The 23,776-nt window shown below is 55.5% G+C and overlaps 1 protein-coding gene across 9 annotated transcripts; it reads left to right on the forward strand.

Moving 5' to 3' along the window:
- The first annotated feature begins 1,179 nt into the window (after window positions 1-1,179).
- UBXN11 (UBX domain protein 11) lies at window positions 1,180-23,067 on the forward strand. Of its 9 annotated transcripts, XM_014784004.2 has the most exons (14): window positions 1,189-4,385; window positions 5,158-5,186; window positions 5,827-5,925; window positions 8,432-8,532; window positions 9,009-9,063; window positions 9,528-9,604; window positions 12,070-12,196; window positions 19,346-19,557; window positions 19,849-19,926; window positions 20,896-21,013; window positions 21,138-21,241; window positions 22,488-22,561; window positions 22,645-22,785; window positions 22,867-23,067. In XM_014784004.2, the coding sequence occupies exons 1-14, from the start codon at window positions 4,315-4,317 to the stop codon at window positions 23,045-23,047; spliced, it is 1,467 nt and encodes a 488-aa protein (XP_014639490.2). In that variant the 5' UTR covers window positions 1,189-4,314; the 3' UTR covers window positions 23,048-23,067. The 9 variants fall into 9 exon arrangements, with proteins under 9 accessions (XP_087302639.1, XP_087302638.1, XP_087302641.1 ...); XM_087446513.1 differs by having other exon boundaries at window positions 1,180-4,385; window positions 8,432-8,499; window positions 22,645-23,067; XM_087446512.1 differs by having other exon boundaries at window positions 1,181-4,385; window positions 22,645-23,067.
- Window positions 23,068-23,776: the final 709 nt, after the last annotated feature.

Below are 23,776 nucleotides of genomic sequence, written 5' to 3' on the forward strand. Positions count from 1 at the left end.
CGCACAGGTCCTGGTCGCCTGGGAAACCGCGTGACAACAAGATGGCGGCGCCGCGGGACAGGTGGGTGGCCTTGCGTCGTGAGTCCTGGCCAAGGCTTTTCTGCCTGAGGAGTCCCCCACGCAGGCTGCGACCCTCGCCCCGAGAGCCCCGAGCACTCGCGAGCCCCGCGGCCCAGCTCCTCCAGCAGGCCCCCCGCGTCCTGGCAGCGGATTCGGGCCCCCTCCTACCATGGCTTTGCGTGGAGGCTGGAGGAGGCGACGCGGCTCCCAGGGCGGGGTTAGGTGGTGACAGAAGCCGCGCCATGAGCATTCGAGCTGGGGATTTAGGGAGTGAAGGCGTGCAGCCGGCCGGGCCCTGTCGGTGCTGGAGAGCACTGGGACCTGGAGGGGACAATAGGTCGAGTAGTCAGTCAAGCACAGTCCTGACTTGGGTCCCACAGATGTAGGGGCATCCAGCTTTCTCCTCAAAGCTCGAGTCTAACCTTTAGGCACCTCTGGCCTGAGGGAGAAGACACAGGCCGCCCCTGGAAACCCCCAAATTGTAGGGAGTAGACATGGCTTTGTCCTCAGGGTCCCCCAGGTCTGAGGGAGGAGGAGACAGCCTTGTGCTCAGAAGTCCCCAGACTGATGGGAAGATACACCAGGGGTATCGGGGTCGCCTATAATCCGTGGGAAAATTGATCTGGAGACTGGCCAGTGTGTTGGATTGGCCTGAACTGAGACTGGAAGCAGGGAAGTCATTTGGGGACCAAAGAAGGGCAGTGAGAGCCGCCCTAGCATGGCCAACAGTGGGTATGGAATGGAGGGGCTGTGTGTGAGAGACACAGCAGAATTTAACCTGCAGGGTTTGGTAACTGATGGGATTAAGAGAAAAGGAAGGAGAGAAAAAAAATTGTGGTCGGGTGATGGGGTCCCATTAAGAAGAGGGATGTGGGGAGAGCTTATTTTGAGGGAAGATTTTGGGTTTGGTTTGAGGACCAGGTCCTTCTTTTTTCTTCTTCTTTTTTTTTTTATAATTTTATTTATTTATTTATTTTTTTCCCCCAAAGCCCCAGTACATAGTTGTATGTCATAGCTGCACATCCTTCTAGTTGCTGTATGTGGGACGCAGCCTCAGCATGGCCAGAGAAGCGGTGCGTCGGTGCGCACCCGGGATCCGAACCCGGGCCGCCAGCAGCGGAGCGCGCGCACTTAACCGCTAAGCCACGGGGCCGGCTCTCTTTTTTCTATAATGGCTTTATTGAGATACATATACTTCACCCCTTTAAAATGTAAATTTCAGTCGTTTTTAGTGTATTCATAGAATTGTGCTACCATCACCACAATCAATTGTAGAACATTTTCATCAGCCTCAAAAGAAACCCTGTACCCTTTAGCAATTACCCCCATCTACCCGCCAGCTGCCCCCAGCCCTAGGCAACCACTGATCTACTTTGTCTGTGTAGATTTGCCCATTCTGGACACTTTATATAAATGAAATCATAACAATGGTCTTTTGTGACTGACTTTTTTCCCTTAGCGTAATGTTTTCAAGGTCCATTCACATTGTAGCATGTATTTCATTTCTTTTTTATTGCTAAATAATATTCCATTGTAATGATATATACTACATTTGTTTGTCCATTCATTGGTTGATGGACATTTGGGTTGTTTCTACTTTTTGGCTAATATGAATAATGCTGCTATGAACTGTATACAAGTTTTTGTGTAGACGTAAGTTTTCATTTCTCTTGGGTATATACCTAGGAGTGGAATTGCTGGGCCATAATGTAACTCTGTTTAATCTTTTGATACTGCTAGACTCTTTTCCGTAGCAGCTGCACCATTTTGCATTCCAACAAATGTTCCAATTTCCCCACATCCTCGCCAACACTTGTTAATTTCTGTGTTTATGACCAGTTTCTTTTGAGAGGTCGTGAGAATGGTGATGAGATGGTGATGAGAATCCTCTGGAGAAGGAAAGGATAATTAGGTCCGGTGGGAGTTCATGCAAGACAGTTCTAGCCACTAAAAGCACAGTGCCTAGGGTTTTTTTAGTGTGATGAAAACATTCTAAGATTGATTGTGGTGATGGTTTCACAACTCTGTGAATATACTAAAAACCATTGAATAGTACGTTTAAAAGCATTAAGTATGTGAACTATATCTCAATAAAACTTTTTTTAAAAAGGAAGTTCACATACTGTATGATTCCATTTATATAACATTCTTGAAGTAAGAAAAATACAAGAGATGGAAAACAGAGTAGTGGTTGCCAGGGGTTAGGGATGCTGGAGGAGGAGGATGGGTGTGACTACAAAGGAGTAACATGAGGGGGATCTTTGTGGTGATGGAATAGTTTTGTATCCTTTTTTTTTTTTTTTTGGTGAGGAAGATGGGCCCTGAGCTAACATCCGTGCCCATCTTCCTCTACTTTATATGGGATGCCACCACAGCATGACCTGACAAGCGGTGCGACGGTGCGCGCCTGGGATCTGGGCCTGCGAACCCCGGGCCGCCGCAGAGGAGCGCATGCACTTAACCACTTGTGCCACCGGGCCGGCGCCTAGTTTTGTATCTTGACTGCAGTGGTGGTTACGTGGAATCCATACAGGGGATGAAATGGCATAGAAGGACACTCATATAAAAACATAACTATTGGGGGAAACTGGGTGAAGGATATACAGGACCTCTCTGGACTATTTTCCTAATTTCTTGTGAATCTGTAATAATTTGTAGTAAAAAGTTAAAATATAACTAAAGAACAAATAAAGAAGGAACAAAAAAAAAGGAGTTAACCTAGCCAAGGGAAGGGTGCGGTTAGGAGTGGGGAGACGGTTCCAGGAGGGGGTTCCAGGCCGGGAGCCACTTGCGCAAAGGCCTGGTGCATTTGAGGCCAAGCTGGCAGGCAGTTCAGAGTGGCTCATGTGGAGGAGGGGGGGTGCTGGAGGGTGAGGTCAGGAGACACAGGCAGGGACCAGATCATCCGTGTTAAGGAATTTTGAATTCTTTTTCCTGTGGGTGAGAAGGAGCAATTGGGAGCTTTTAGCAGGGAAATGACACGTCAGCTTTGTGTTTAAGAAGATTCCTCTGGCAGCATGTGGACACTGGGAACCACGAGGGGCTGTCACACTTGGCCACACAAACCGTGAGGATGCCTAGACCAGACGGCAGGGGCAAGGGCAGGCTGGGGGCAGATGTGGGAGGCTGGATGGTTGGCGGCGAGGAAACTCTGGGCCTGGTCCTTGGAGGGCTCCTCATGAGGACCAGGCATGAGTCCCAACCTCCAGAATGAAGACAGAGGAGGCTGCCTCCAGGCGGCACTGGTCCCCTTGCTGGGCAGCTCCAGGCAGGGTGGAGGCCAGTGCCACACATTTCCAAGGTGAACAAAAGACTTGACTCAGGCCCTGATGGAGGTCCTTTGGTTCTAGGATTTCTAGATATTAGCCACATAAGATGCTTAATTCACTGAATACAGTATGGCCTTTAATTACATCCCTGCTGTGCATTCATCTTTCCAGAAGGAAGAGGGAAGGGAGGGAGACCAACATTGATGAGTGCCCTCCATGTGCCAATAACAACAAAAGCCACAAGTCACAGTTTTAAGTGCTTCCTCTGAAGGTGGCACTGGGCTAGGTGCTTCATGAGTGTTCTCTCCGAGTCCCCTGGGTAACCCTGCCTGGCTGGTATCCTACCATCCTCATTTTACACCAAAGGAAACTGAGGCACGGGTTATACTGGTGGATGGCAGAACCTGTCCAGAGCCTGGCTCTTGACCTCCCTACCATGCGGACCAAGTCTTGGTCGAGTCCTGCCTCTGGGTTGCCCCTCTCTGGGTCTAAGATGTTGGGGGTGGCACCTGGGTTCTGGTAGGAGAGGAGGGGACCCCTGGGCTTTGTGTTGACCAGCTCCTTGATATATGGACAAAAGCCCCAAGCCTCCTGGGTAGTCTTGTACCTGGGCTCTAAGTTTGGGGGAAGTTTCAGGCTCTGGCCCATTTCTGCACCCCTCCTTCCCCCCACTCCACCCCTGCATCACCCTTTCCCAAGCACTACCAGGCCAGAGGCCTCCAGGATTGGAGCAGAAAGCTGGAAATCCAGAGGAGCAGGCAGACAGCAAGCACAGGGATCCTGAGGCCAAGCTGCCTCCAGAAACTTCTGCAGGGGCAGTGGGAAGAAGTGAGGGCTGCTGCTCCCTGGACAGTGCTCCCTCCTGGGAAAAGTAGCCAGGGAAGGAGAAGTTTCAGGCCACTTCTTGGTCATGAGGGAGTGTTCTCGAGGGCTGACTTCTTTCTTCTCAGGGAGTTCCTGACAGCTAGAATCTAGAAGTAGAACTATGAGCTCCCCTTTGGCCTCCCTTGGCAAGACCCGGAGAGTACCCCTGCAGTCAGAGCCTGTGAATCCAGGGTAAGGAGCCAGCCTCATGAGGTCTTTGTATCCGGGCCCTGCCTCCTCCAGGCCCCTCCCATGGACTAGAAGAATGACTCCTAGTGGCTTGGAGAAAACAATAAGGAATTACGGAGCTTTCCCTGACCACCGTAGCTTTCTCTGTATATCTTCTCCTGGGGGGCTCGTCGTTGTGTGTAAGCATGCCCTGGGTTGTGCCTCTAGTAAGGAATGGGCCCTGTAGGAGTGGCTCAGCATCCGTCTTTCTACTATGGTTCATGTGTCAATTCTGCAGACACTGACGGTGCACCTGTTCCGGGCCAGGCCACATGCTGTGCTCTCAGTAAAGGGAATCCTTTACATCTGTCTAGCACTTTCATCTTTTCAAAAGCATTTTTTACCTCTCTCCTTGCTCTTCTGAACAGCACTTTGAGTCATCCGAAGGCCAAGGGGATCCAGAAAGGTTAAGCGACAGGCCTGGGGTCCCACGGCCATTTCAAAACAGAGCTGGGGCTGGCCTCTTGGGCGTGGGGACTCTTGTCCCCCCAAGACCCTGCCCTTCAGCTCGTCCCCACCTTTCACCATTGGGAGGAGTCAGACACCCCAAAGCTTGTCCCTTGGCTCGCCCAGTACCGGGATGGGATTCCAGGTAGACGTCCTCAGAAGGCAGAGGCCCAGCCTCCATCTCCTTTAGGCTCTGCTGGGGGCTTGGTGCCCAGAGCCTCTCCTCCAGTGACATTCCAGGGAGTCCTAACTTGTCTATCTTCCTTCTCCTTCCTGCCCGGGTTCCCAGGAGGCGAGGGATAAAAATCTACGGAGATGGTAAGTGTGGGCTCTGCCCTCGTGTCCTCCTCACCTCCCGTCTGCAGGGTCTCCTTGCGGTTGGGTGGGCAGATGGAGAGAAAGAGCATGATGAACGCCCCTGCCAGCCAGAGCAGCTGCCCAACTACAATGTTATCTACAGCTCCCCACCCCTCCCTGAGGACAAGGCTTCCTCCTGGCAGCTCTCCAATTAGGAGGCCCCATGCCCTTAGCAGAGATGTCATCACTAACATTTGAATCCCTCCACCCGCTGTGGGGTTGGCCAGTGGGTGCTGAGAACCCATGAGGGGCCAGACCCACTCTCCTTCCCCTGACAGCCTCCTCAGCCCATTTCAGCCTTCTCTCCCTGTCCTCACGTCGCTGCCCTGACTCCTGCCGGCTCAGACCTTTGCATCCCAGCCCCACTCTTGCCCCCATCGTGGTGCTGCCATTGGCCACTCAGGGCCCTCAGGAGCCAGGCTGGGAGAACTCCAAGAAGAGACCTGTTCTGGTTGGATCCTTGCTCCCCAACATCCCAAGTTTTCTATCCTCATATGCTTGGGGGGACAGAGTACATATGCCAAAATTCCTTGAGGCCCGGGACCCCAGTTTCCTCTGGGCCTTAGCCCCAGAGCGGTGACTTGGGCATCCCTGTCTGCAGAAGATGAGGTGGACATGGTGAATGACGGACATGGCTCGGAAGAAAGGATCTCTGTTCCTTCCTGCTATGGCAACGTAGGTGCCCCTGTGAGTAGGCAAGGTGAGAGCAGGGCCCGAGGAAGTCTGAGTCCCCAGCTGCAGGAGAGGGCCCCAGAGAAGGGGTGAGGTCCAGAGAGGCATGGCGCCTGCTCTTGCCTGCTGTGGCTGAGGCAGCTGCTCCCACTGCTGGCTGACTGCGGCCGTGTGCCTGCACCCCCAGACCTGTCTGGGGCTTGGTTTGGCATAAAGCCACGCGGGCCCCACCCTTAGCTCAGGAAATCTGGTCAAGACCTGGGCCAGTTTGTGGCTGGAGCCTCTGGAGTGGACCCAGCTGGAGTCACTATCCAGTGTGATGTCAGTGGGTCTGGGATTCAGGGCCTGAGAGGAGTGAAGGGCCTGAGAGTGGATCTCAGCCTCCAGAAATCTGCTTCTGCAGGGCTCTGGGCAAGGCCCGAAGTCCCCTGGATAGCCCTCTTGCCTGGCCCACACCAACCCCAAAGGGCTGTGGTGACACTGCAGTCATCTATGTGCCTGAAGTAGGATGGGGCTCATTGGGGCGGCTTCCCAGAGGAGGTGGGATTGAGCAGCCCTGGGCAAAGGGGAGGCCTGAGTGGGCAGGACGAGCTGTGTGGAGTGCTGGGCAGGGTCAGAGTCTGAACTGGGAGTCCGGAGGAGCTGGGGATGAGGTGAGAATTTTCCACTAGCTGTGATATCTTGGGTAAGTGACTTCCTGCCTCTGCCTCCATTTCCTGCTCTGTGAAGTGGGAATGGGAACACCTAGGCCAGATGTTGAGGTAAGGATTCCATGAGGCGATCCTCTACCAGACACCCCGCCACTTTACAGGTAGGGGAATTGAGGTGGAAAAGGAGGCAGAAAGAGCCTGGCCTCTCAGTCATTCAGTCAGAAAGCCAGGATCTCCTTCACCCCAGCTGGGGACACTTTCAGTAGTCACCACAACAACCAGCTCCTCTCCTTAAAGAGCTGTCCACATGCTCTCTCTACCTCTCCCCTGCCATTCGCTCCTCACCCACTCTCAGCCTGTCTGTTCCCACCATGGTCACAAAGGACATGTGTGTCCTATCTGTCTTCGCGCAGCAGCATTCCACATGGTTCACTGTTCCCCTCTTCTCAGATCACCCCAGCCTCTTGGTCACCATGACACTGCTCTCCCAGATGTCTTCCTCCTCTCAGGTTCTTTCCCCTTGGTGCTCAGTGTTAGTTCCTCCTTTTCCTCTCAGCTTTTCAGTGAGTTGTTCCCCCTGTGTGGCTTTTCCTCTCTCCCTTCACTCTCCCTCAGTGAGCTCATCCACACTCTTTGTGCTGACAGTCCCCAAATGTCTCTATATCCGTTAAGCTTTAGACTACCAGTCAAAGAAAACCCTTCCTCACCTAGCACGAGCATTTAGGAGGACTTACTGCCCACATACCAAGAAGTCCTGAGGAGGCAGCTTCAGGGTTGTTAATACAGTGGCTCAAAGACATCATCAAAAGTTCAGGGTTCTCCATCTTTCCACTGAGCCACCTTGGCATGGCAGCCCCACTTGGTTGCACAATGGCAGCTGCAGTTCCAGCGTCGCACATAGAAGGAGCAACACCAGGGAAGAAGAGAGCCTGTTGCTTCCCGTGTCTCTTTCATGTTTCCTTTTCTTAAACTTTTTATTTTGAAAAATTTCCAGCATTCAGAAAAGTTGAAATAATAGTACAGTGAACACTGTAAGTCCTCCATCTACATTCAGCAAATAGTGACATTTTGCCACAATTGCTTTCTCTCTGTCCCTAGACACGTATGGATGAATGTCAATGGGTTTTTTGGATGAACCGTGTAGAAGTCAATTGCAGATATCGTGACATTTTACCTCTAAATACTTCTATGTGCACCTTCTGAGAGTAAGGAAATACATGGCCACAATACAGTTACCACACCCTAGCACGTGAATGGTTCAGTAATACTCTCTAGTAGCTCTTCTGCATTCACATTTCTCCAGTCTGCCAAAATATCTCTTAGAGCTCTTTTTTTTCCCTGATCCAGGTTCTAATCGAGGGTTGTGCACTGCCTTTGATTGTTATGTAGGACAGTGTCCCTACCTTTTTAAAACATGACACTGACTTTTTGAAGAGTCCAGGCCACCGTCCCGCAGAACGTCCCACATTGTCGATTTGTCTGCTTGTTTGCCCTGGGTGTTGCTTAACTTGTTCCTCCATCCGCTGTATTTCCTGTAAACGAGGGGTGAGATTTAGAGGCTTGATTCAACTGAGGGTGAACTTTTGGACAGTGCTTCGAGGTTATGTGACCCCTATCTCATACCCCTTACTCGTACACCTTGGACAAATGACTGAATCTCTCTGTGCCTCACCTTCCTAAAGCAGTTCGTTTCTTCAGAGGCACAGTGTAAGGACTGCATGAGTTGAGATAGCAAAAGTATTTAGGACAGTCCCTATTATCTAAGTGGCAGTTGTTGTTATTACTCTTATTTCCGCTCTTGGGGATCCCTTTCCCCTTCCCCTGGACCCCCACACCTCAGCCTCAGCTCTAGGCCAGAGCTCTAGAACTTTGTCTGGTTGGCAGTCCCTGTATTCCACGACTCGGAACTGATGGCCACCATGACGAAGAGGTTGCGGGATCTGGAGCAGCAGGTGAAGGCCCAGACTGATGAGATACTGTCCAAGGTGGGACCATGGGGGGAAGGGCCAGGGTCCAGTCTGAGAGGTGGAGGGGCCCGGGCTGGGGAGGCCAGTGAGGCTACTACTGCAGTAGGCCAGGGTGGATGGGTTCTAGAACCATCTCCCCCACTGAACCACCCAGTTTGAGGGCCAGGTGTGGTCCTGGACTGATCTGGGTCCTTGGGGCCTGAGTAGACAGACTAGGAGTCTTCTCCACAGCTGAGCAAGGTCGGGTTGCAGCAGTGGCTGCTGAGTATTGGGGCACTCAAGTGTGCTCCACATCTTCCCTCCACCTCAGTGGAACCACAAGGGTCATTTGAGGTGCGGGAGCCATGGCTTTACCAAATGGTGGCAGGGGCAGGGGCTTTAAGCTCCCCAGTGCCCCACAGAGGCAAAAATTCTGGATGTTCCCATCTGGAAGGGGCTCCCTGGGGCTCTGGGAACCACCAGGCCTGCCTCCCCTACATGTCTTGTTGCCACAGGATCGGAAGATACGGGCCCTGGAGGAATTGATGCAGACCTTCCAGGAGCACCAAGGTAAGAGGCTCTCTCGGCGGGCCGATTGGCCCTCCTGTTGCACCTCCCCTGGGCTGATGATCCCTGGGGCATCAGGGCTCCAAGAGCATCAAGCTGAGTCCTGTGGTAGCTGAGCCCAGAGAAGGGCAGTGACATACCCAGACGGTCCCTCCTATGTGGGACTGAGTCCCCTGAGTGCAGACATAGCCCAGCCCTGAGCACAGGGTGCACCATTGAAAGTGTGGAGGAGACACCGCCCCCTCGGGAGCCTCGCTCTGGGAGCGTGGTGGCCTCCTGAGAGTCAGTCAGGACATCCCTTCTCAAGGTCAGGGGATGAGGCCCAGAGGCAGTTCTCAGGGGATCCCTCGAGTTCTCAAGGGGCAGCTTCTCCAGATGATCCTCAGAGCAGAGCGCTGGTCAAGGCCAGAGGGAGCCTGGCAGCCTCCTTCTGGGGCAGCGGAACCCCTCCCAGTCTCTCCCTGAAGGTGAGGCGACCCTGCAGCGGCAGGAGGAGCTGGAGACGATGTGCACGCAGCTGCAGCGGCAGGTCGGGGAGATGGAGGTGAGAGAGGCAGCGGCCGAGGGCTCCCTGCCCCTCAGGAACTTGGTCAGAGCCCACTTCTCTGGGCCCCCTCGCCGCACATCCCACACAAGGGCCCTGCCCTGTGTTCCCTACTCAGGACTAACCCAGAGTTGAAAGAGCCAGGGAGGTGTCCCGTGCCGGAGCACACTCCTCCTTTCTGGCCTGGGCTAGCCCCTGCCTACCTCTTCAGTCTCACCTCAAACTACTCTCCCCTCCAGCCACCGGGACCTGCCTCTGGTTCTTTGACTACATCGACCTCTTTCCCACCTCAGGACCTTGGCCCATGCTGTTCCCTCTGCCTGAAATACTTTTTTCCGCCTTACCCTGCCGGGTTGTCACTCATCCTCAGTCTCAAATTGAGGTGGGGCCCCTTCCCCGGGGGGCCTCCCTTACCTCTGACAGGGCAGGGTTTCGTCCTGTGTTTTCTTAGTGCCTCATCTCTCTTCCCCTGGGGGACTGTGAACGCCACGGCGGGGGGCGGTTACCTTCTCCTGCTCATGGCTGCGTGCCCAGGACCTAGCCCGGCGCCTGGCCGTACGTGTTTACTGAGTTGGCCCTGGCCATCCCTTGCCTCTGAAAGTGGCATCTCACTCACCCAGTATCATCTTTGTTACCCCCACTCACTCACCCATCCATGCAGCAAGGCTTGAACTAGAGGGACCCTACACCCAAAGCGGGGTCCTGGGCAAGCATGCTTCCTGAGTGCCCCCACTCCCTCACGGGCCCCGCCAGAGGCTCTTCCTGGGCTCTAACCTCTCCCTCTCTGCTCAGAGCTGAGGCAAAGCCCCAACCTAATTGAAGACCAGAGAAGCAAACCCCACAAGCCGCAGCTATAGCTGAGGGCCCTTCCCACCTGGGCCTGCTCATACCTGGGGCTGAGGGTAAACACAGCTGCCCCCTGAGCTGCCTGTGGGGAATGCTGGCAGCCCGTGGGGCTTCTCTGAGCAGCTGCCACAGGAGGTGAGAGCAGCGTCCCAGAGCCTCAGGGCGGAGGGCCTCATGGCTGCCACGTTCACACATTTATTGCTTCATTAAAACTCGTACAAAGTATCTCCTGTGTGCCAGGCACACTGCCAGGCATTGGGATGTGGACGTGGTCCCTGTCCTCATGGGGCTGACAGTCTGGAGGGGACAGAGACATAAGTACACAGGAAGATATACAAGAACAGAGAGTACATGAACTATTTAAATGGGTGACACAATAAAAACTAATTGGGAATTGGGCCATTCTGCGGGGCAACATTGGGCAAGAAAGCTAGAGGATGAGGAGAGGACCAGGGAAAGGATCCAGGCTGAAGAGATGAAAGGCTTCACTTTCCCATGTAAACTTGGCTAGTGGTGGGTGGCTGTGGGAGCAAGGGGGAGAGTGAGAAGAGGCTGAAGAAGCCGCAGGGACCGCGTGGTGGGGGCTCGCCCATCACCCCTCGTGTGGCGTTGGATTCTGTTCCTGGAGAATGGGAGACCACAGGAAGGTTTCAGTTAGAGGGGTGGACGGGGGGAAGGCACGTAGAAGCGCAGTTTGAGTTGTCCAAGAGGGAGTGACCGTGGCTTGAAGGAGGGTGGTGGCAGAGGAGATGGAGCAGAGTGGATGGATTGGAGCCTGCTTTGGAGGCAGCGCCTGCAGGCCTTGTGAATCCTGGCCTGGCAGAGAGGGGAATGGGCCGTGGCTGAGGCCCCGGTGGAGGGGGTGCTGTTGACTGAGACTGGAAGACCTGGAGGGGAAGAGGTTTGGAGGTGGGGGCAGGGAGTCATGACTGTTTATTTTGAGATGCCCGTTAGACATCTAAGTTAGACGGTTGGCAATTTGAAACTGAAAAGGAACAAAATGTTTTGTAAGAGATGAAGACAGAAGTGTCCCCACTGGGTTTGGCGCTGGGCAGGCTGTTGGTGGCTGCACATGGGCAGTTTCAGTGAGTTGTGGATGGAGGCCTGGTTGAAGTGGGTTGAGGAGAGAGAACTGAGGAAGCAGCAACAGGAAGTGTAGACTACTCAGAAGTTTTCCTGTGGCCAAGGGGATGTGAGGCCCAGCTCTAGGGAGGCTGTGTGTGGGTGGCCACGTCCTCTCCGTCCTGCAGAGCTGGGTGTTCCTGCCCCTCATACTCAGGCCAGACCCACATGGGTCCCTACCGCCATAATGGCTGCCTTACTTGTGCCAGGCACTGTGCTAAGTACTTGATGTGCAGTACCTTACTGAGTCCTCCTCACAAACTTATGGGGCAGGCACTGTCATCTCCATTTTACCAGGAGGCACCTGAGGCTCTAGGAGGTGAAGTGGCTTTCCAAGGTCACAGACAGGAAGTGGCCGAGATCCCCGGGCCCATCCTCTCTGCCCAGTTGGCTCTGGGTGCTGAGGCCTGAGGCTGGGGACTGGGCTGATGTCACCTTTTGCCTGGGAGGGGGCTGAGCTCATGGTCCCCTGGCATCTCCCCCTTCTCTCCCCGCAGCGGTTCCTCAGTGACTACGGCCTGCAGTGGGTAGGCGAACATGTGGACCAGGAGGACTCGGAGGACAAGATAGACTCAGAGGATGGCAAGCAGGACTGGATGACAGCCAAGAAGTTCTGGAAGCCAGGTAGAGTTGGGGGTCTGTCCCTGGCCCTTCCTACAAAGGGAATTCTCCCACAGCTTCCTGTTGGCCAGCAGCCTTCCAGAGGCCATCTCATTCCTGCCCTTCCCTCTAAGCACAAGGTGCCTTGAGACGACCCACACCTTGCCCCTGACATAGCGGCAGGAAGGAAAGACCTTGGCCTCCATCACTGACCATCTAACCTACCACCACTTTCTTCCTCTGGTCTCACCTCAGACTCTCTGCTTGCTCCAGAGACCCAGAGATACAAGAGGTAACAAGACCTCATTTGCCTCAGGCACCGTAGTTTACAAAATTACAAAACATCATCCATCCAAAAGCCGTTGCCATTAAAAGCTGTCCCTCTGCTTTGGAAGCTGCCCCTCGGTTCCAGGGCTCAGCTGCCTCTTTAGACTCTCTCTCCAGGTCCGTTTATGAGCCAGACCACTGAAGTCTGCCTGCTTCTGTGGGACTCCCCCACTTTGTGCTTTTAACTCGACTGCTCATATGTAGGGATGTGCCCCATAGATTCGGGGCCATAGAACTGGCCATGTCTGAAAGCCAGGTCTATTTTCTTCAAAGAATGGAAGTTGTCACTCAGAAGGTACTTCTCCAGGCTCTGGAGCGGGGCCAGCCTGGGTCCTCATCCCTACTCCACCGCCTGTTCCAGGTGTGACTTGGCATGTGACTTCGTTCTCAGAGCTTCCAGTTCCTCATCAATAGATGGGGACGTAGTCCTCCTCGCAGAGTTACGAGGAGTGAGGGGGTTAGACATAGAGCACCTAGCAGTGACCCTGCATGTCAGCGAGTCAACAAGTTCGAACTCTTATTGTTTTCCGTAGTCAGAAGGCAGTGGCGGTCTCATGGGAACATGAGCACGGCTCCCAAGGGAACTATTTGGAAGATGACCACACTCTCTTGATTTCATAGGTTTCCTATTGAGTAAAAAGCCAGACTCAAAACTTGCAAGTTCTACTTCCTATTCAAGCCTGAGCTTTGGCCAGATCCTCCTCCACCTCAGGGCACAGCTTCTTCACCGCTTGTTCTAAAAACATCACTTTGCATTCGTGCAACGTTTGCAGTTTTCAAAGTATTTTCGTAAATAGCCTTGACGTAGGCCAGGGGTTATTCCATTTTACAGATGGGTAAACTGAGGCACTTAAGAAGTCTGAAGACTGTTGAGTGAGGGGGGCAAGACTTAAGGCCCCTTTTGGGAGGTGGTTACAGTCATCCAGGCAGATGAGATGACATCCAGCACGGAGGGTGGTACAGGGAGGGATGGTGAAAAGGGGCAGAGTAGAGAGATTTGGGAGGTGGAATCTGTGGCCTTGGGGACTGATAGTACAGAAGGGAGCAGACGGGAGGAGTGTTAGGGATGACCCTAGGGAGCACGGCTGTGGGGGAAGATGCTGAGTCCATTTGGGACACGGCAAAGCTGGGAAGCTGTGTGGCACCGGGCCATGCCGGGGAGGCAGTGGGGGCATGGCCCTGCTGCCCAGAACGATGCAGGCCTGGGCATGCCAACAGCTTAATTGCACTAAGTGAGCCGTGGGCGGAGTGCTGTAGGAAGAGTTCTCTAGGGACCCCCGCCTGCTTGAGAGGTGAGGCTCTGGCAGGCGACTGCCAGAGCTGTAAGAATGGCTGTTTCTGGGGTCCAGGGCCAGAGGCCTGCCAGCACTGTACCCGCAGCCCCTGCCATGGTGAGCTGGGCTCAGGCCTCACATGGCCCTGCCAACTTGTTGGAGGGCAGCCTTCCTCCTGGCCAGGGGGGCTTTCCTGCTCCTTTGTGGAGGGTGTCAGACCAGATAGCTGGTTTCCAGACCTGGCTCTGTGGATTCCTACCCGCTTCCCCCGAAAAAGAGAGCAGACCCATTCTGCTCCGTGCTGTTTATGCTCCAAGTAGGCCAGCTCTGAAGCTAAAGGCCCTCGTGAGAGGCCCTGGCCGCGCACTCTCTGTGCAACCCTTTTGCTTTTTGATTCTTCAACCTGAGGGGGCCTCAATTTAGCTCTTCTGCCAGATAAACAACATGTTTTTCATTTCTAGCAGCTTTTCCTCCTGGGACTCCCCTCTGTCCTGGCTCCTCCCCATCCCCTCCCCACTGCCTTGTCACAGGTGCCAGCCTGCTCCTCCCCAAGGGCCCTCGGGTCCACAAAGCCGGCCTCTTGCTGGCCGTGATGCTCTGGCTCTTTCTCTGGCTTTCCCTCTGTTGGATACCACTCCCTGCAGGCCAGTGGATGGGTGAGCCAGGGCATCTTTATTGGGCCAAACTGGGGCTGATCCAAATGTTCTAGAGCCTGGGACTCTTGCCTTAGGGAAGAGGTCAGTGGCGCCCATGAAGGGGGCTCGTGGAGGGGAGGCCTTGCAAGGGCTTGGCCTCAGGCTGGATCATCGGCCCCTCCCCACCAGTATATTGAGCATCAAACAGGATGGGTGCCAGGTGCTTCAGGGTATGCGGAGACATGAAAGGGACAGTCCTGCTCTGGTCACACCACCAAGGGGCCAGGTGTAGAGCCTCAGGGCTGAGAGCTCTGGTCAACTCCTCACTCCCCATCGTTTGTCCCCCTCTGAGCTCCTCACTCCCCTCATGCCTCATCGAGTTCCTGCCCTCCAACTACATCTCCTCCTCCCCCTGCCAGCACCCCCCCTCCCACCACCCTACTTCCCAAGCCCCAGGCTCCGGCATCCGGGTGGGAGGCTCTTCCCCGACCCCACTCAGGAAGCCATGCTGACACCGTGGGCTGTAGCCGGCTTCCTTTCTCCCTGGGCCACCCTTGAGCCCCTGGAGCTGGCCTGGCCTAGACCCCAGGTGGGCTGGGCTCCTCACTCCCCTACCCCTCCCTCAGGCCTGTGCTGTGGCCCCTGAAGTGCTTTGCCCCCTTTCTGCCCCTCCTTTGAAGCTCAGCTCAAACCGACCTGCTTCAGCCAATGGGTGTGAAGTGCCTGCTGCGTGCCAGGTGCTGGGCTGCCATGCAGCTGTCCCCGGCGCCCCCCCCCGCCCCGGGTGTGTGGGAAGAGGCTCTGTGTTAGAGTGAGAGCATCAAAGGCTCCGGCTGAGGAGCGGGGGCCTGGGTCAGATCAGACCCTTCATGGGCAAACCGCTTCACCTCTCTGAGTCCAAGTCCTCTTCTGTGAAATGAGGAGATGGTGTGATTGAGCCCTGGACCGCTGAGAGCACCGAATGCCGTAGCGCCCGTGGAGTGTTCTTGTGGGCTGACGGTGGTAGAGGGTCAGTGACCATGAGCCATTGTTGCTTAGCCCCTGTTATGCCCCAGAGTGCCCAGCACAGTGCTTGGCCCATAGGCCAGGGCATGTGCACATGCACATGATTGGCGGGTGGTGCCCAGGCCTGGACAGTCAGAGCATGTTGGGTCAATCCTCTGCACAGCATGAGGTGGGGACCGGTGGCACGATGCTGAACAGCAGGGGCCAGAGAGTTGGTTGTGGCCCTGGCAGTGACCAGACTCAGGGCCTGTTTTCTCCTCGTGCCTCCTCTGAGGAGCAGAGTGAATATAGGTCAAGTCCCCAGAGCAGGGTCTGGCTTGCAGGTGTGTGGAAATAGTGGGTCTATTTCCTGTTCAACGGCCTTTGCCTGAAGTGGTGGGGACGGGCGTGCTGGGACACCTCAGGCACTACCTTGGTGTTTTGCAGCCACAGGTGGTCCTCCTGGCCCGGGGCAGGCCCACCACTCATCTGCTGATAGTGGCAGGGTCTGGCCCTCCTCTGGGCTCTGCAGCCCCCACAGTGGCACTTACCACATACCATTGTCACTGTTTGTCACCCTGTCTCCTTCACTCAGGTATGAGCCTGAGGAGGGCAGGACCCTTGGCATGGGCACAGCCGTGGTTCTCAGGGCCTCACGGAGCATGGGTGCTCCAGACATATTTGGTGGATTGCGGGATGGAGGGATGGGTCCAGTACATGCTGGATGCTCTAGCCTGCATTCAAGGAGTAGCCAGTGTGGTTGGAAAGACAAGCAAACAGAAAATGACAACGGCCTGTGACAAGGGCCAAGGGAATGGGCCCAAAGGCTCCAGGAGCCCAAGAGGAACAGGGGCCCAGCCTCAGGGAGGGGGGCTCCTGGCAAGGCCTCTCAGAGGAGGTGAGAGCCCAGTGATGAGCAAGAATGTGAGGTGTTAGTGACAACAACAGCCACTATCTGCCAGGCACTTACTCTGAGCCTCACAGCAACCCTGTGAAGTGGAGACTGTTATTGTCCTCATTTTATAGAAGAGGAAGCCGAGGCCCAGAGAGGTCGGCCTACTTCCCCAGAGTCACACAGCTTGAAAGCAGTAGCCCTGGCAGTGTGGCTGCAGAGCATGAAGGACGGAGCATATTGAGGGGAGGCTGGGGAGCCCGGGTTCTGAGGGTCTCAGGAGTTGGGCCAAGGAGCTTAGACCTGATCTCCATGCCTCCCTACTCCCCCTTTTTTTTGTGTGTGAGGAAGATCAGCCCTGAGCTAACATCCATGCTAATCCTCCTCTTTTTGCTGAGGAAGACCGGCTCTGAGCTAACATCTATTGCCAATCCTCCTCCCTTTTTTTTTTTTCCCCCCAAAGCCCCAGTAGATAGTTATATGTCATAGTTGCACATCCTTCTAGTTGCTGTATGTGGGACGCGGCCTCAGCATGGCCGGAGAAGCGGTGCGTTGGTGTGTGCCCGGGATCCGAACCCGGGCCGCCAGTAGTGGAGCGCGCGCACTTAACCGCTAAACCACGGGGCCGGCCCTACTACTCCCCTTTTTAATAAAATCACAGGCTCTCAAAGTTCGATGAGGCCTCAGAGATGATCTCCCTGCACAGCACCCCTCCTTGGAAAGGGATGCCAGTGAGCAGTGTCCGAAGAACCAACGCTGAGAGGCAGCCTGCATGGTCACTGAGAACTGAGGCCTAGAGTCCCCTGGGCTCTGCAAGCTGCGTGACCTGGGGCATGTCACTTTACAAGGCCCAATTTCCTCTTCTGTAAAATGGGAGTGGTAGTCTACGTGTGTCATTACAGTCAGTTCACTGCTGGACCCTGCGGGTGGGATGAAGTTTCCTGTTATCTGCCCACTCCATCGAAAGGAAAGCTGCCACTCAGAGAGCAATGCGTTGCTTGACCTCTGACCTGCCTCACCCCGTGGGACCTGGCTGCACTGGGCCAGGCTTCTGTTGAGCACTCCTTGCTGTGTGGTGGCGATGCCAGGCTCTTCCTGCCTTGTTCTCTCAGCTCTCGTTTGCCCAGAGCTGCGGTTTCTTCTCCTGGGCCCCTTGTCTCACCTCCACTCCGCTGCGTCCTGTACCTGCCTGGCCTACCCTGCATTCACTTCATGCCCTAGCCCCACTGGCCGAGAGCCTTCTGGGCTGATTTTCTCTGCAAACTTCTCTTTTCCCTCTCTTTGTTTTTTGGCATCCTCCCCTGGGCTTCTGCCTGCCCCTTCCCCTGTGGACCACCCATGCCCGTCAGCTCCCTGAACAAGCCCTGGCCCCAGGAGGCAGCTGGATTAGCAGTCAGCGTATCTGAGTGGTCCTCCTGGTTCTGCGTGGTGCGGCTGACTGGGGCCAAGTCATCCGACCTTTCTAGGCCTCACTTTCCCCACCTGTGGCAACGTAGGGAGGGGGCGGGTGATGAAGGAGATGAGAGCTTTTCTCTTGTTATTTTTAGGTTTACCAATGTTTTCTGAAAGTAGTTAGTTGTTAGAGAAAAACAGTGTCTTGTCATACCAGGGATGCCCAGGATGTTCTGTGAGTTTTTCTTGGGAATCTCGGGGACTCCAGGGGACCCCAGGAGGAGGTGGGGGCAGGTGCAGCCCCTACAACAGTAGGACATGTAGGGGCGAGGGGAAAGCCAGCTGGTGCCTACCGTTTCAGCAGCTGCAAAGACAACAGGAAACAGGGCCACCCACATCTGTACTTAGTGCAGCCTCTGCACCAGTGTCGGGGAAACAATTGGGTCCTCAGAGTCCTGACTCACATCCTGCAGCAACCTGGCTGTCCTGGTGAAAAACAGCTTCTAAGAAGGCCAAGAAAGTCACTGGTGTTTTGTGGGGTTACACCCTAGCAGATGACTTACTTGGGGGCCAGGTCCCTTCAAGAACTGAGAACAGACGCCTGCCCTATCCCCCACCAGCATCCCACCTGCCCTCTACCCTTTCTGTTCTGGCATCTGTCATGGCTGCCTCCCACCCCCTCTGCACCCCCTGAAGCTCATGCACAGTTATATGTGCAACACATTTTACAGAAGAGGAAGCCAGAGCTTCTGTCAGCTTCTCAAAGGGATCTGTGACCCAGAAATAGTTGCACAACCCAAGATCTGCTCCATATCTGTTCTATCCAGCAGCTGTCCCGACATCCTCCCTAATAGCCATCTGTCCCTACCCCAGCATCCCTCTCCTGAGGGTGCAGTTGGATGGAAAACAGACTCTAGTCAGCCCCTCCTCTAACTTGCCGAGTGGCCTGGGGCAAGTCATTTGTCATCTCTGTGGGCCTGTTTCCTCATGTGTAAAATGAAGATAAATAACCCCCACCTCACAGCCTCTGGGTTGGCCTGAGGTCTATTTGTGCAAGGTAGAGTTGGTAACAATAACTAACATGGACAGAGTGCTTGTTCCCAGCTGGCCCTTACATGGTCATCTTCTTGGACCCTTACAGCCATCCTGGGAGGCAGACACTATTATCCTCTGGAAGAGAATGCTGTGAGGCAGAGCATTAAATGACTTGACGAAGGTCACACAGGTAGAGGTGGAGGAGCTGGGATTAGAACCCGACAGGCTTGATCTAGAGCTGGGAGCTCTGCACGGTGCTTTTCAGCTGCTAAGCCAGTGCCTGACACAGACAGACCTGGGATTAGATCCTGCTCCTGCCATTGACTGCATCCCTAGACAAGCCATTAACCTTCTCTAAGCCTCAGCTTCCTCATCTGAAACATGGGGCTGATTGTAGCCCCTGCAGCATAGGGCTGGTATGAAGAGAGAATGGGATAGTGGATATTAAACCCCTAGCACAAAGTGAGTGCTCCATAAAAGATCGCTGTTGTTATTACCTACTATTAGTTGTCCTTCCTCTCCAGGTGGTCACTTAAGGAGATGCTAAGGCCACTGCCCAGCATGAGAGGGGCCGTGGAAACCAGGGCTGCTAGGGCATGAAGAGAGGCTTATGGGTGTCTACCGTCTTTGCCAGGGGATTCATTGGTGCCCCCCGAGGTGGACTTTGACAGGCTTCTGGCCAGCCTGAAGGATCTCAGTGAGTTGGTAGATGGTGACACCCAGGTGACTTCACTGCCCAGCGCAGTACAGCTCCGTGACCTTGAGCCCATCCCACTGAAGCTCTACCGGAATGGCATCATGATGTTCGATGGGCCCTTCCGGCCCTTCTATGATCCCTCCACACAGGTAGGAGTGGGGGACAGGGGAGACAGGCCAGTATACACTCAGGCCACTCTGGGGTCCCACCCCTGTTCACCATTAGTTGGAGATAGTGGGTCCCAGCTCACCCCTGGCCCAGCCTGCCCTCCACGGGCACCCAGGCTCATGTGCAACTTGCAGAAGTACCCCTACCCAAGTCCTGGGGCTTTCAATATTTCCAGACTGTGCCAGGGCCCAGGGCCTGCCATGCAGACAGGAAACAGGGTGGGGAGCACTGCACAGGTCCAGCCGGGCCTCACCCTTCCTCTCCCCCTGCAGCGCTGCCTCCGAGATATATTGGATGGCTTCTTCCCCTCAGAGCTCCAGCGGCTGTACCCTGATGGGGTCCCCTTCAAGGTGACGGGTTGCTCCTCAAACCACCTACTCCGTATGTGGGATTTTGGAGGGGGTGGGGATAAACAGCTTCCCCAGGCTTCATTCAGTCTGAGGCGGGAAGCCACTGCCCCACCTCTGGGGACCCCTGTCTGATGACCTCGGGAGGAGGGTGAGCCTGAAACCAGGCTGGCAAGGGAGTGGGGAGACTGCTGTGGCCACAGTTGCCACATCAGCAGTGGTGATGGCCTGTGGCTGAGCAGCAGGCAGCGCCACCTGCTGGTAATCTGAAGGCACAGCCTTCAGCCATGTGGGACCACTGCCCCTCCTCCCCAGCATTCAGGACACCTTGACAGCCTGGGGTCCCCGAGGAGTCTATGCAAAAGTGGCCCGGCTTCCCCCAGAGGCTCCTGAAGCCATCTGGTTGAAGTGGAAGGCAGTGCCATGGGGGCAAATGTTAGGACTAAAGGACATGAGATGGAGCCAGTCCCCTGCTGGGGGGTGGGAGGGGAGATGAGCATACTGTGATGGGAGTACATGAGGCAGCGTTCCAGAGTGGGGTGCGTTAGTTCCCCACTGAGGGCACGTGAGGGAGCGTGTGCCACGGCAGCTTGGAAAATAGCATGAGTCATGACTGGAGGTGTTTGAGGCAGTCCATGCCAAGATGGGCTTTGCTTCTCCTAACACCCTCATCCCTCCCCTCCCTGTCGGCTCCTGAGAGGGGCTCCCTGAGGAGGATGTTAGTACAGTGGCTCCAGCTGGCATGATGAGGGGTGCCTGTGGCAAGAGCAGGGCCCAGGTGGGCAATAGCAGCATGAACTGTAGTTGTTCTGCTCTCTCCCAGAGCCTCAGTTTCCTCATCTGTAAAATCGGGATTGCATCAGATCATCCCTTGGGCCTATTCCTGGAGCCTCTGTTTGGGCAAGCAGGGGTGGGGGTGGAGCCCAGGGCTGAAGAGCTGGGCCCGCCGCTGTCTCCCTTCCTTCTTGCCAGGTGAGTGACCTGCGCAATCAGGTCTACCCAGAGAATGGGCTGGACCCGTTCCCAGGTGAGGGCCGCGTGGTGAGCTGGCAGAGGATTCGCAAGCCCTCGGACAGGATGGAGCACCCAGGTGAGCTTAGCCCTGAGGCTGAGCTAGGTGGTGGGAGTGCTATGCAGGACAAGCTCCAGGTGGCCTCCTCCACCATCACTCACAGTCCCTCCCCAGGCCAAGGCTTCCACTGCCCTCCCTGCAGGCTCCAGGATGACCGTCGAGAAGTTTCTGAACAGGCTCCCCAAGTTTGTGATCCGGCAAGGCGAGGTGATTGACATCCGGGGCCCCATCCGGGACACCCTGCAGGTAAGGATAGCCCTAGCTCCCCCAGCCTTCTTGGGGGGCTTTACCATCTACCCTGGCCCAGCCTACCAGCGCAGTGGCATATCTGGAGGCTCAGGCTTGAGGGCCCCTGAGGAGGGCCTGGATGGAGAGATGAGTCCCTCAGAGCTGTTCCACTGCCTCCTGGAAACAGTCGAGCTGATGAGGGCTCTGGGCTGGGACCCAGAGAGCAGCCGGGTTGGCAGGGGTGTGGCTGTAAGAGGGGGTAAGTCAGAGTCTAGGCCAGAGGCGAGCCCAAGTCCCAGGCCAACCCCTGGAGATCCAGACCAAAATATCCAGTTCAGTCCTGGATACCCCTTCCTGGCCCTCCCAGAACTCATCATTCTCACTCCCCATCTTGCTGCTTCTCCCTGTGAAAGGTACCAAACCTCAGTTTCCCAGGACTCTGCACGTTTCACCCTACATTGCCAAGTCCTATCTGATCTGTTGATCCCCAGAACTTCTCCTGACTCTATCCCTTCTCTGCCCACCACCCTAGCCTAGGCTCCAGAGCATCTCTCCCAGACAACTGCAGGGGCCCCTCACTGGCCTCCCGCCTCCACTCCTGCCCTGCCAGCCATCCTCCGCCAGCAGCCTCTGTGCTCTTTTGAAAATGTAAATTGGATCTTGGCTCTTCCCTGTTGAAACCCTCCAGTGGTTCTTGGGTGAGGCCAAGCTCTTATCTCGGCACCCAAGGCTGTCATCTATTGCTGGTCCTCTTCCCACCTCTAACCTTTTCTTTCTTCCAGTCCAACCTGATTTCCAGCTTCAGCCACATGAACTGCAGACACTTTCTCAAATGTATCACCTTTTCTTGGAAGCCTTCCGTGACCTGGGGATCTTTGCCCATGCTGTCTGGAATATCCCCCCAATTCCATTTCTAAGGACTCCTTCTCATCTTAGTCACAGCTCAGGTGTCATTTCCCCAGAGAAGCCTTCCCTGACTCATGCAGTTAGGCATCCGGCTTGGTCATGTCTGTATGGGGTTCTGTCTCCCCCACTAGACTGAGGGACCTCAAGGCTTCTTGGGGGGAATAATGCGGCCACCTCCCAAAGCTTCCCTTCATTTTCTCTCCTTGGGCCCCAGTTCACACAGAACACACCCTCCTCTTTTGGCTCACTGGTCTCATCCATTCCTGGTCAGGGATAAGTCCCCTCTAAGGGCTGGGGGGAAGGGTGTGACTCTGGCAGGGCCCAGGGCTTCTGTCCACTCTCCATCGATGCCTTCCAGAGCTGCTGCCCATTGCCTGCCCGGATCCAGGAAATCGTGGTGGAGACACCTGCCTTGGCTGCTGAGCGTCAGAGGTGAGGGCAGAATAGAGAGGTGAGGACTCAGGGGGTTGGGCCATGGGGGTGGGGGTGAGCACTGATGGCCTCTGGACCCGCAGGAGCCAAGAGTCACCCGACTCACCAGCGCCCCCGCTCTCCATGCTGCGCATCAAGTCTGAGAATGGCGAACAGGCCTTCCTGCTGATGATGCGGCCCGAGGACACTGTTGGCGACGTGCGTGCCCTGCTCGCACAGGCCAGGTGGGCATGGGGCAGGCTGGCGGCCACATGGGGGGCTCTGGCCCCACGAACCGGCCTGATCCATTCTGCCTGGTCCCCCAGGGCCGTGGACGCCACCACTTTCGAGATCTTCAGTGCGTTCCCGCCCACCGTCTACCACGACGACACACTCACACTGCAGTCTGCAGGCCTGGTACCCAACGCAGCGCTGCTGCTGCGGGCGCCCCGGGCCCCACCGCCCGCCCCTGGCCCAGGCCCAGACCCTGGCCCCTGCTCCAAATAAAGCGCCCGCCCCAACACGAACACTGGCTGCTCCGTGACTCTGTCTTGGCGGAACAGCCCAGCTAGGCGCCAGGGAAGGCTGGGGCCCAGTTGGGCTAGGGGAGGGGGCGGTGCTGACCCGCCCCTCCGTAACTCGATCCCCAGCTGGCGGGCCTGACGCTGGGTCTTTGTCCTCTAGGTTCCTCCTTCTCCCCAGAAGGGCTAAGCAGATCCAATGGAGGGAAGGCAGTCTAGTGGAGGGAAGGTGGGCCCCAGCTCAGCCTCAGCTGGGGTAGCAGAGCCTCATGAGTGCAAGTGTGCAGCTAGCAGATCCCTGTGTGCACATACACAGAACCACAAGCACGTGGGGACACTTCCTCAACACTATGCACAAAGCCACTGTCCACAAACTGGCAGGACTGCAGCTGTGTACCCACTCCCATGACACACCCACACTTAGCCAATCTGCTAGAACACAGGCAGGCAGCCACATGGCACAGCCACATTACGGACAAGCATGCAAATGTGCAGTACACACCAAGGCATGGGCGTGGCATGGACACCATCACATGCGTGTGAACTGGAGGGTGACCCACCCACACTGTTGCCAGAAACCACTGGTCTACACAGATACGTGTGTACCGGACATATAATCACACACATGCACTATCACACACACAGATGCCACACAGGGGACAGGTCAACTGACCTGCCAACAGGAGCACAGCCTCAGCACAGTCACATCTACCAG

This window comes from Ceratotherium simum, chromosome 22 (genome assembly GCF_057802395.1).
Source record: "Ceratotherium simum simum isolate JZ-2026a chromosome 22, ASM5780239v1, whole genome shotgun sequence".
In the NCBI taxonomy this organism is placed as follows: Eukaryota; Metazoa; Chordata; class Mammalia; order Perissodactyla; family Rhinocerotidae; genus Ceratotherium; species Ceratotherium simum.

Coding starts and splice junctions, on each gene's coding strand:
- UBXN11 (XM_087446512.1), top strand. CDS start 4,315: ATGAGCTCCCCTTTGGCCTCCCTTGGCAAGACCCGGAGAGTACCCCTG. Junction 5,926..8,431: donor TGCCCCTGTGAGTAGGCAAG/GTGAGAGCAGGG, acceptor TCTGGTTGGCAG/TCCCTGTATTCCACGACTCG. Junction 22,562..22,644: donor TTGGCTGCTGAGCGTCAGAG/GTGAGGGCAGAA, acceptor CTGGACCCGCAG/GAGCCAAGAGTCACCCGACT.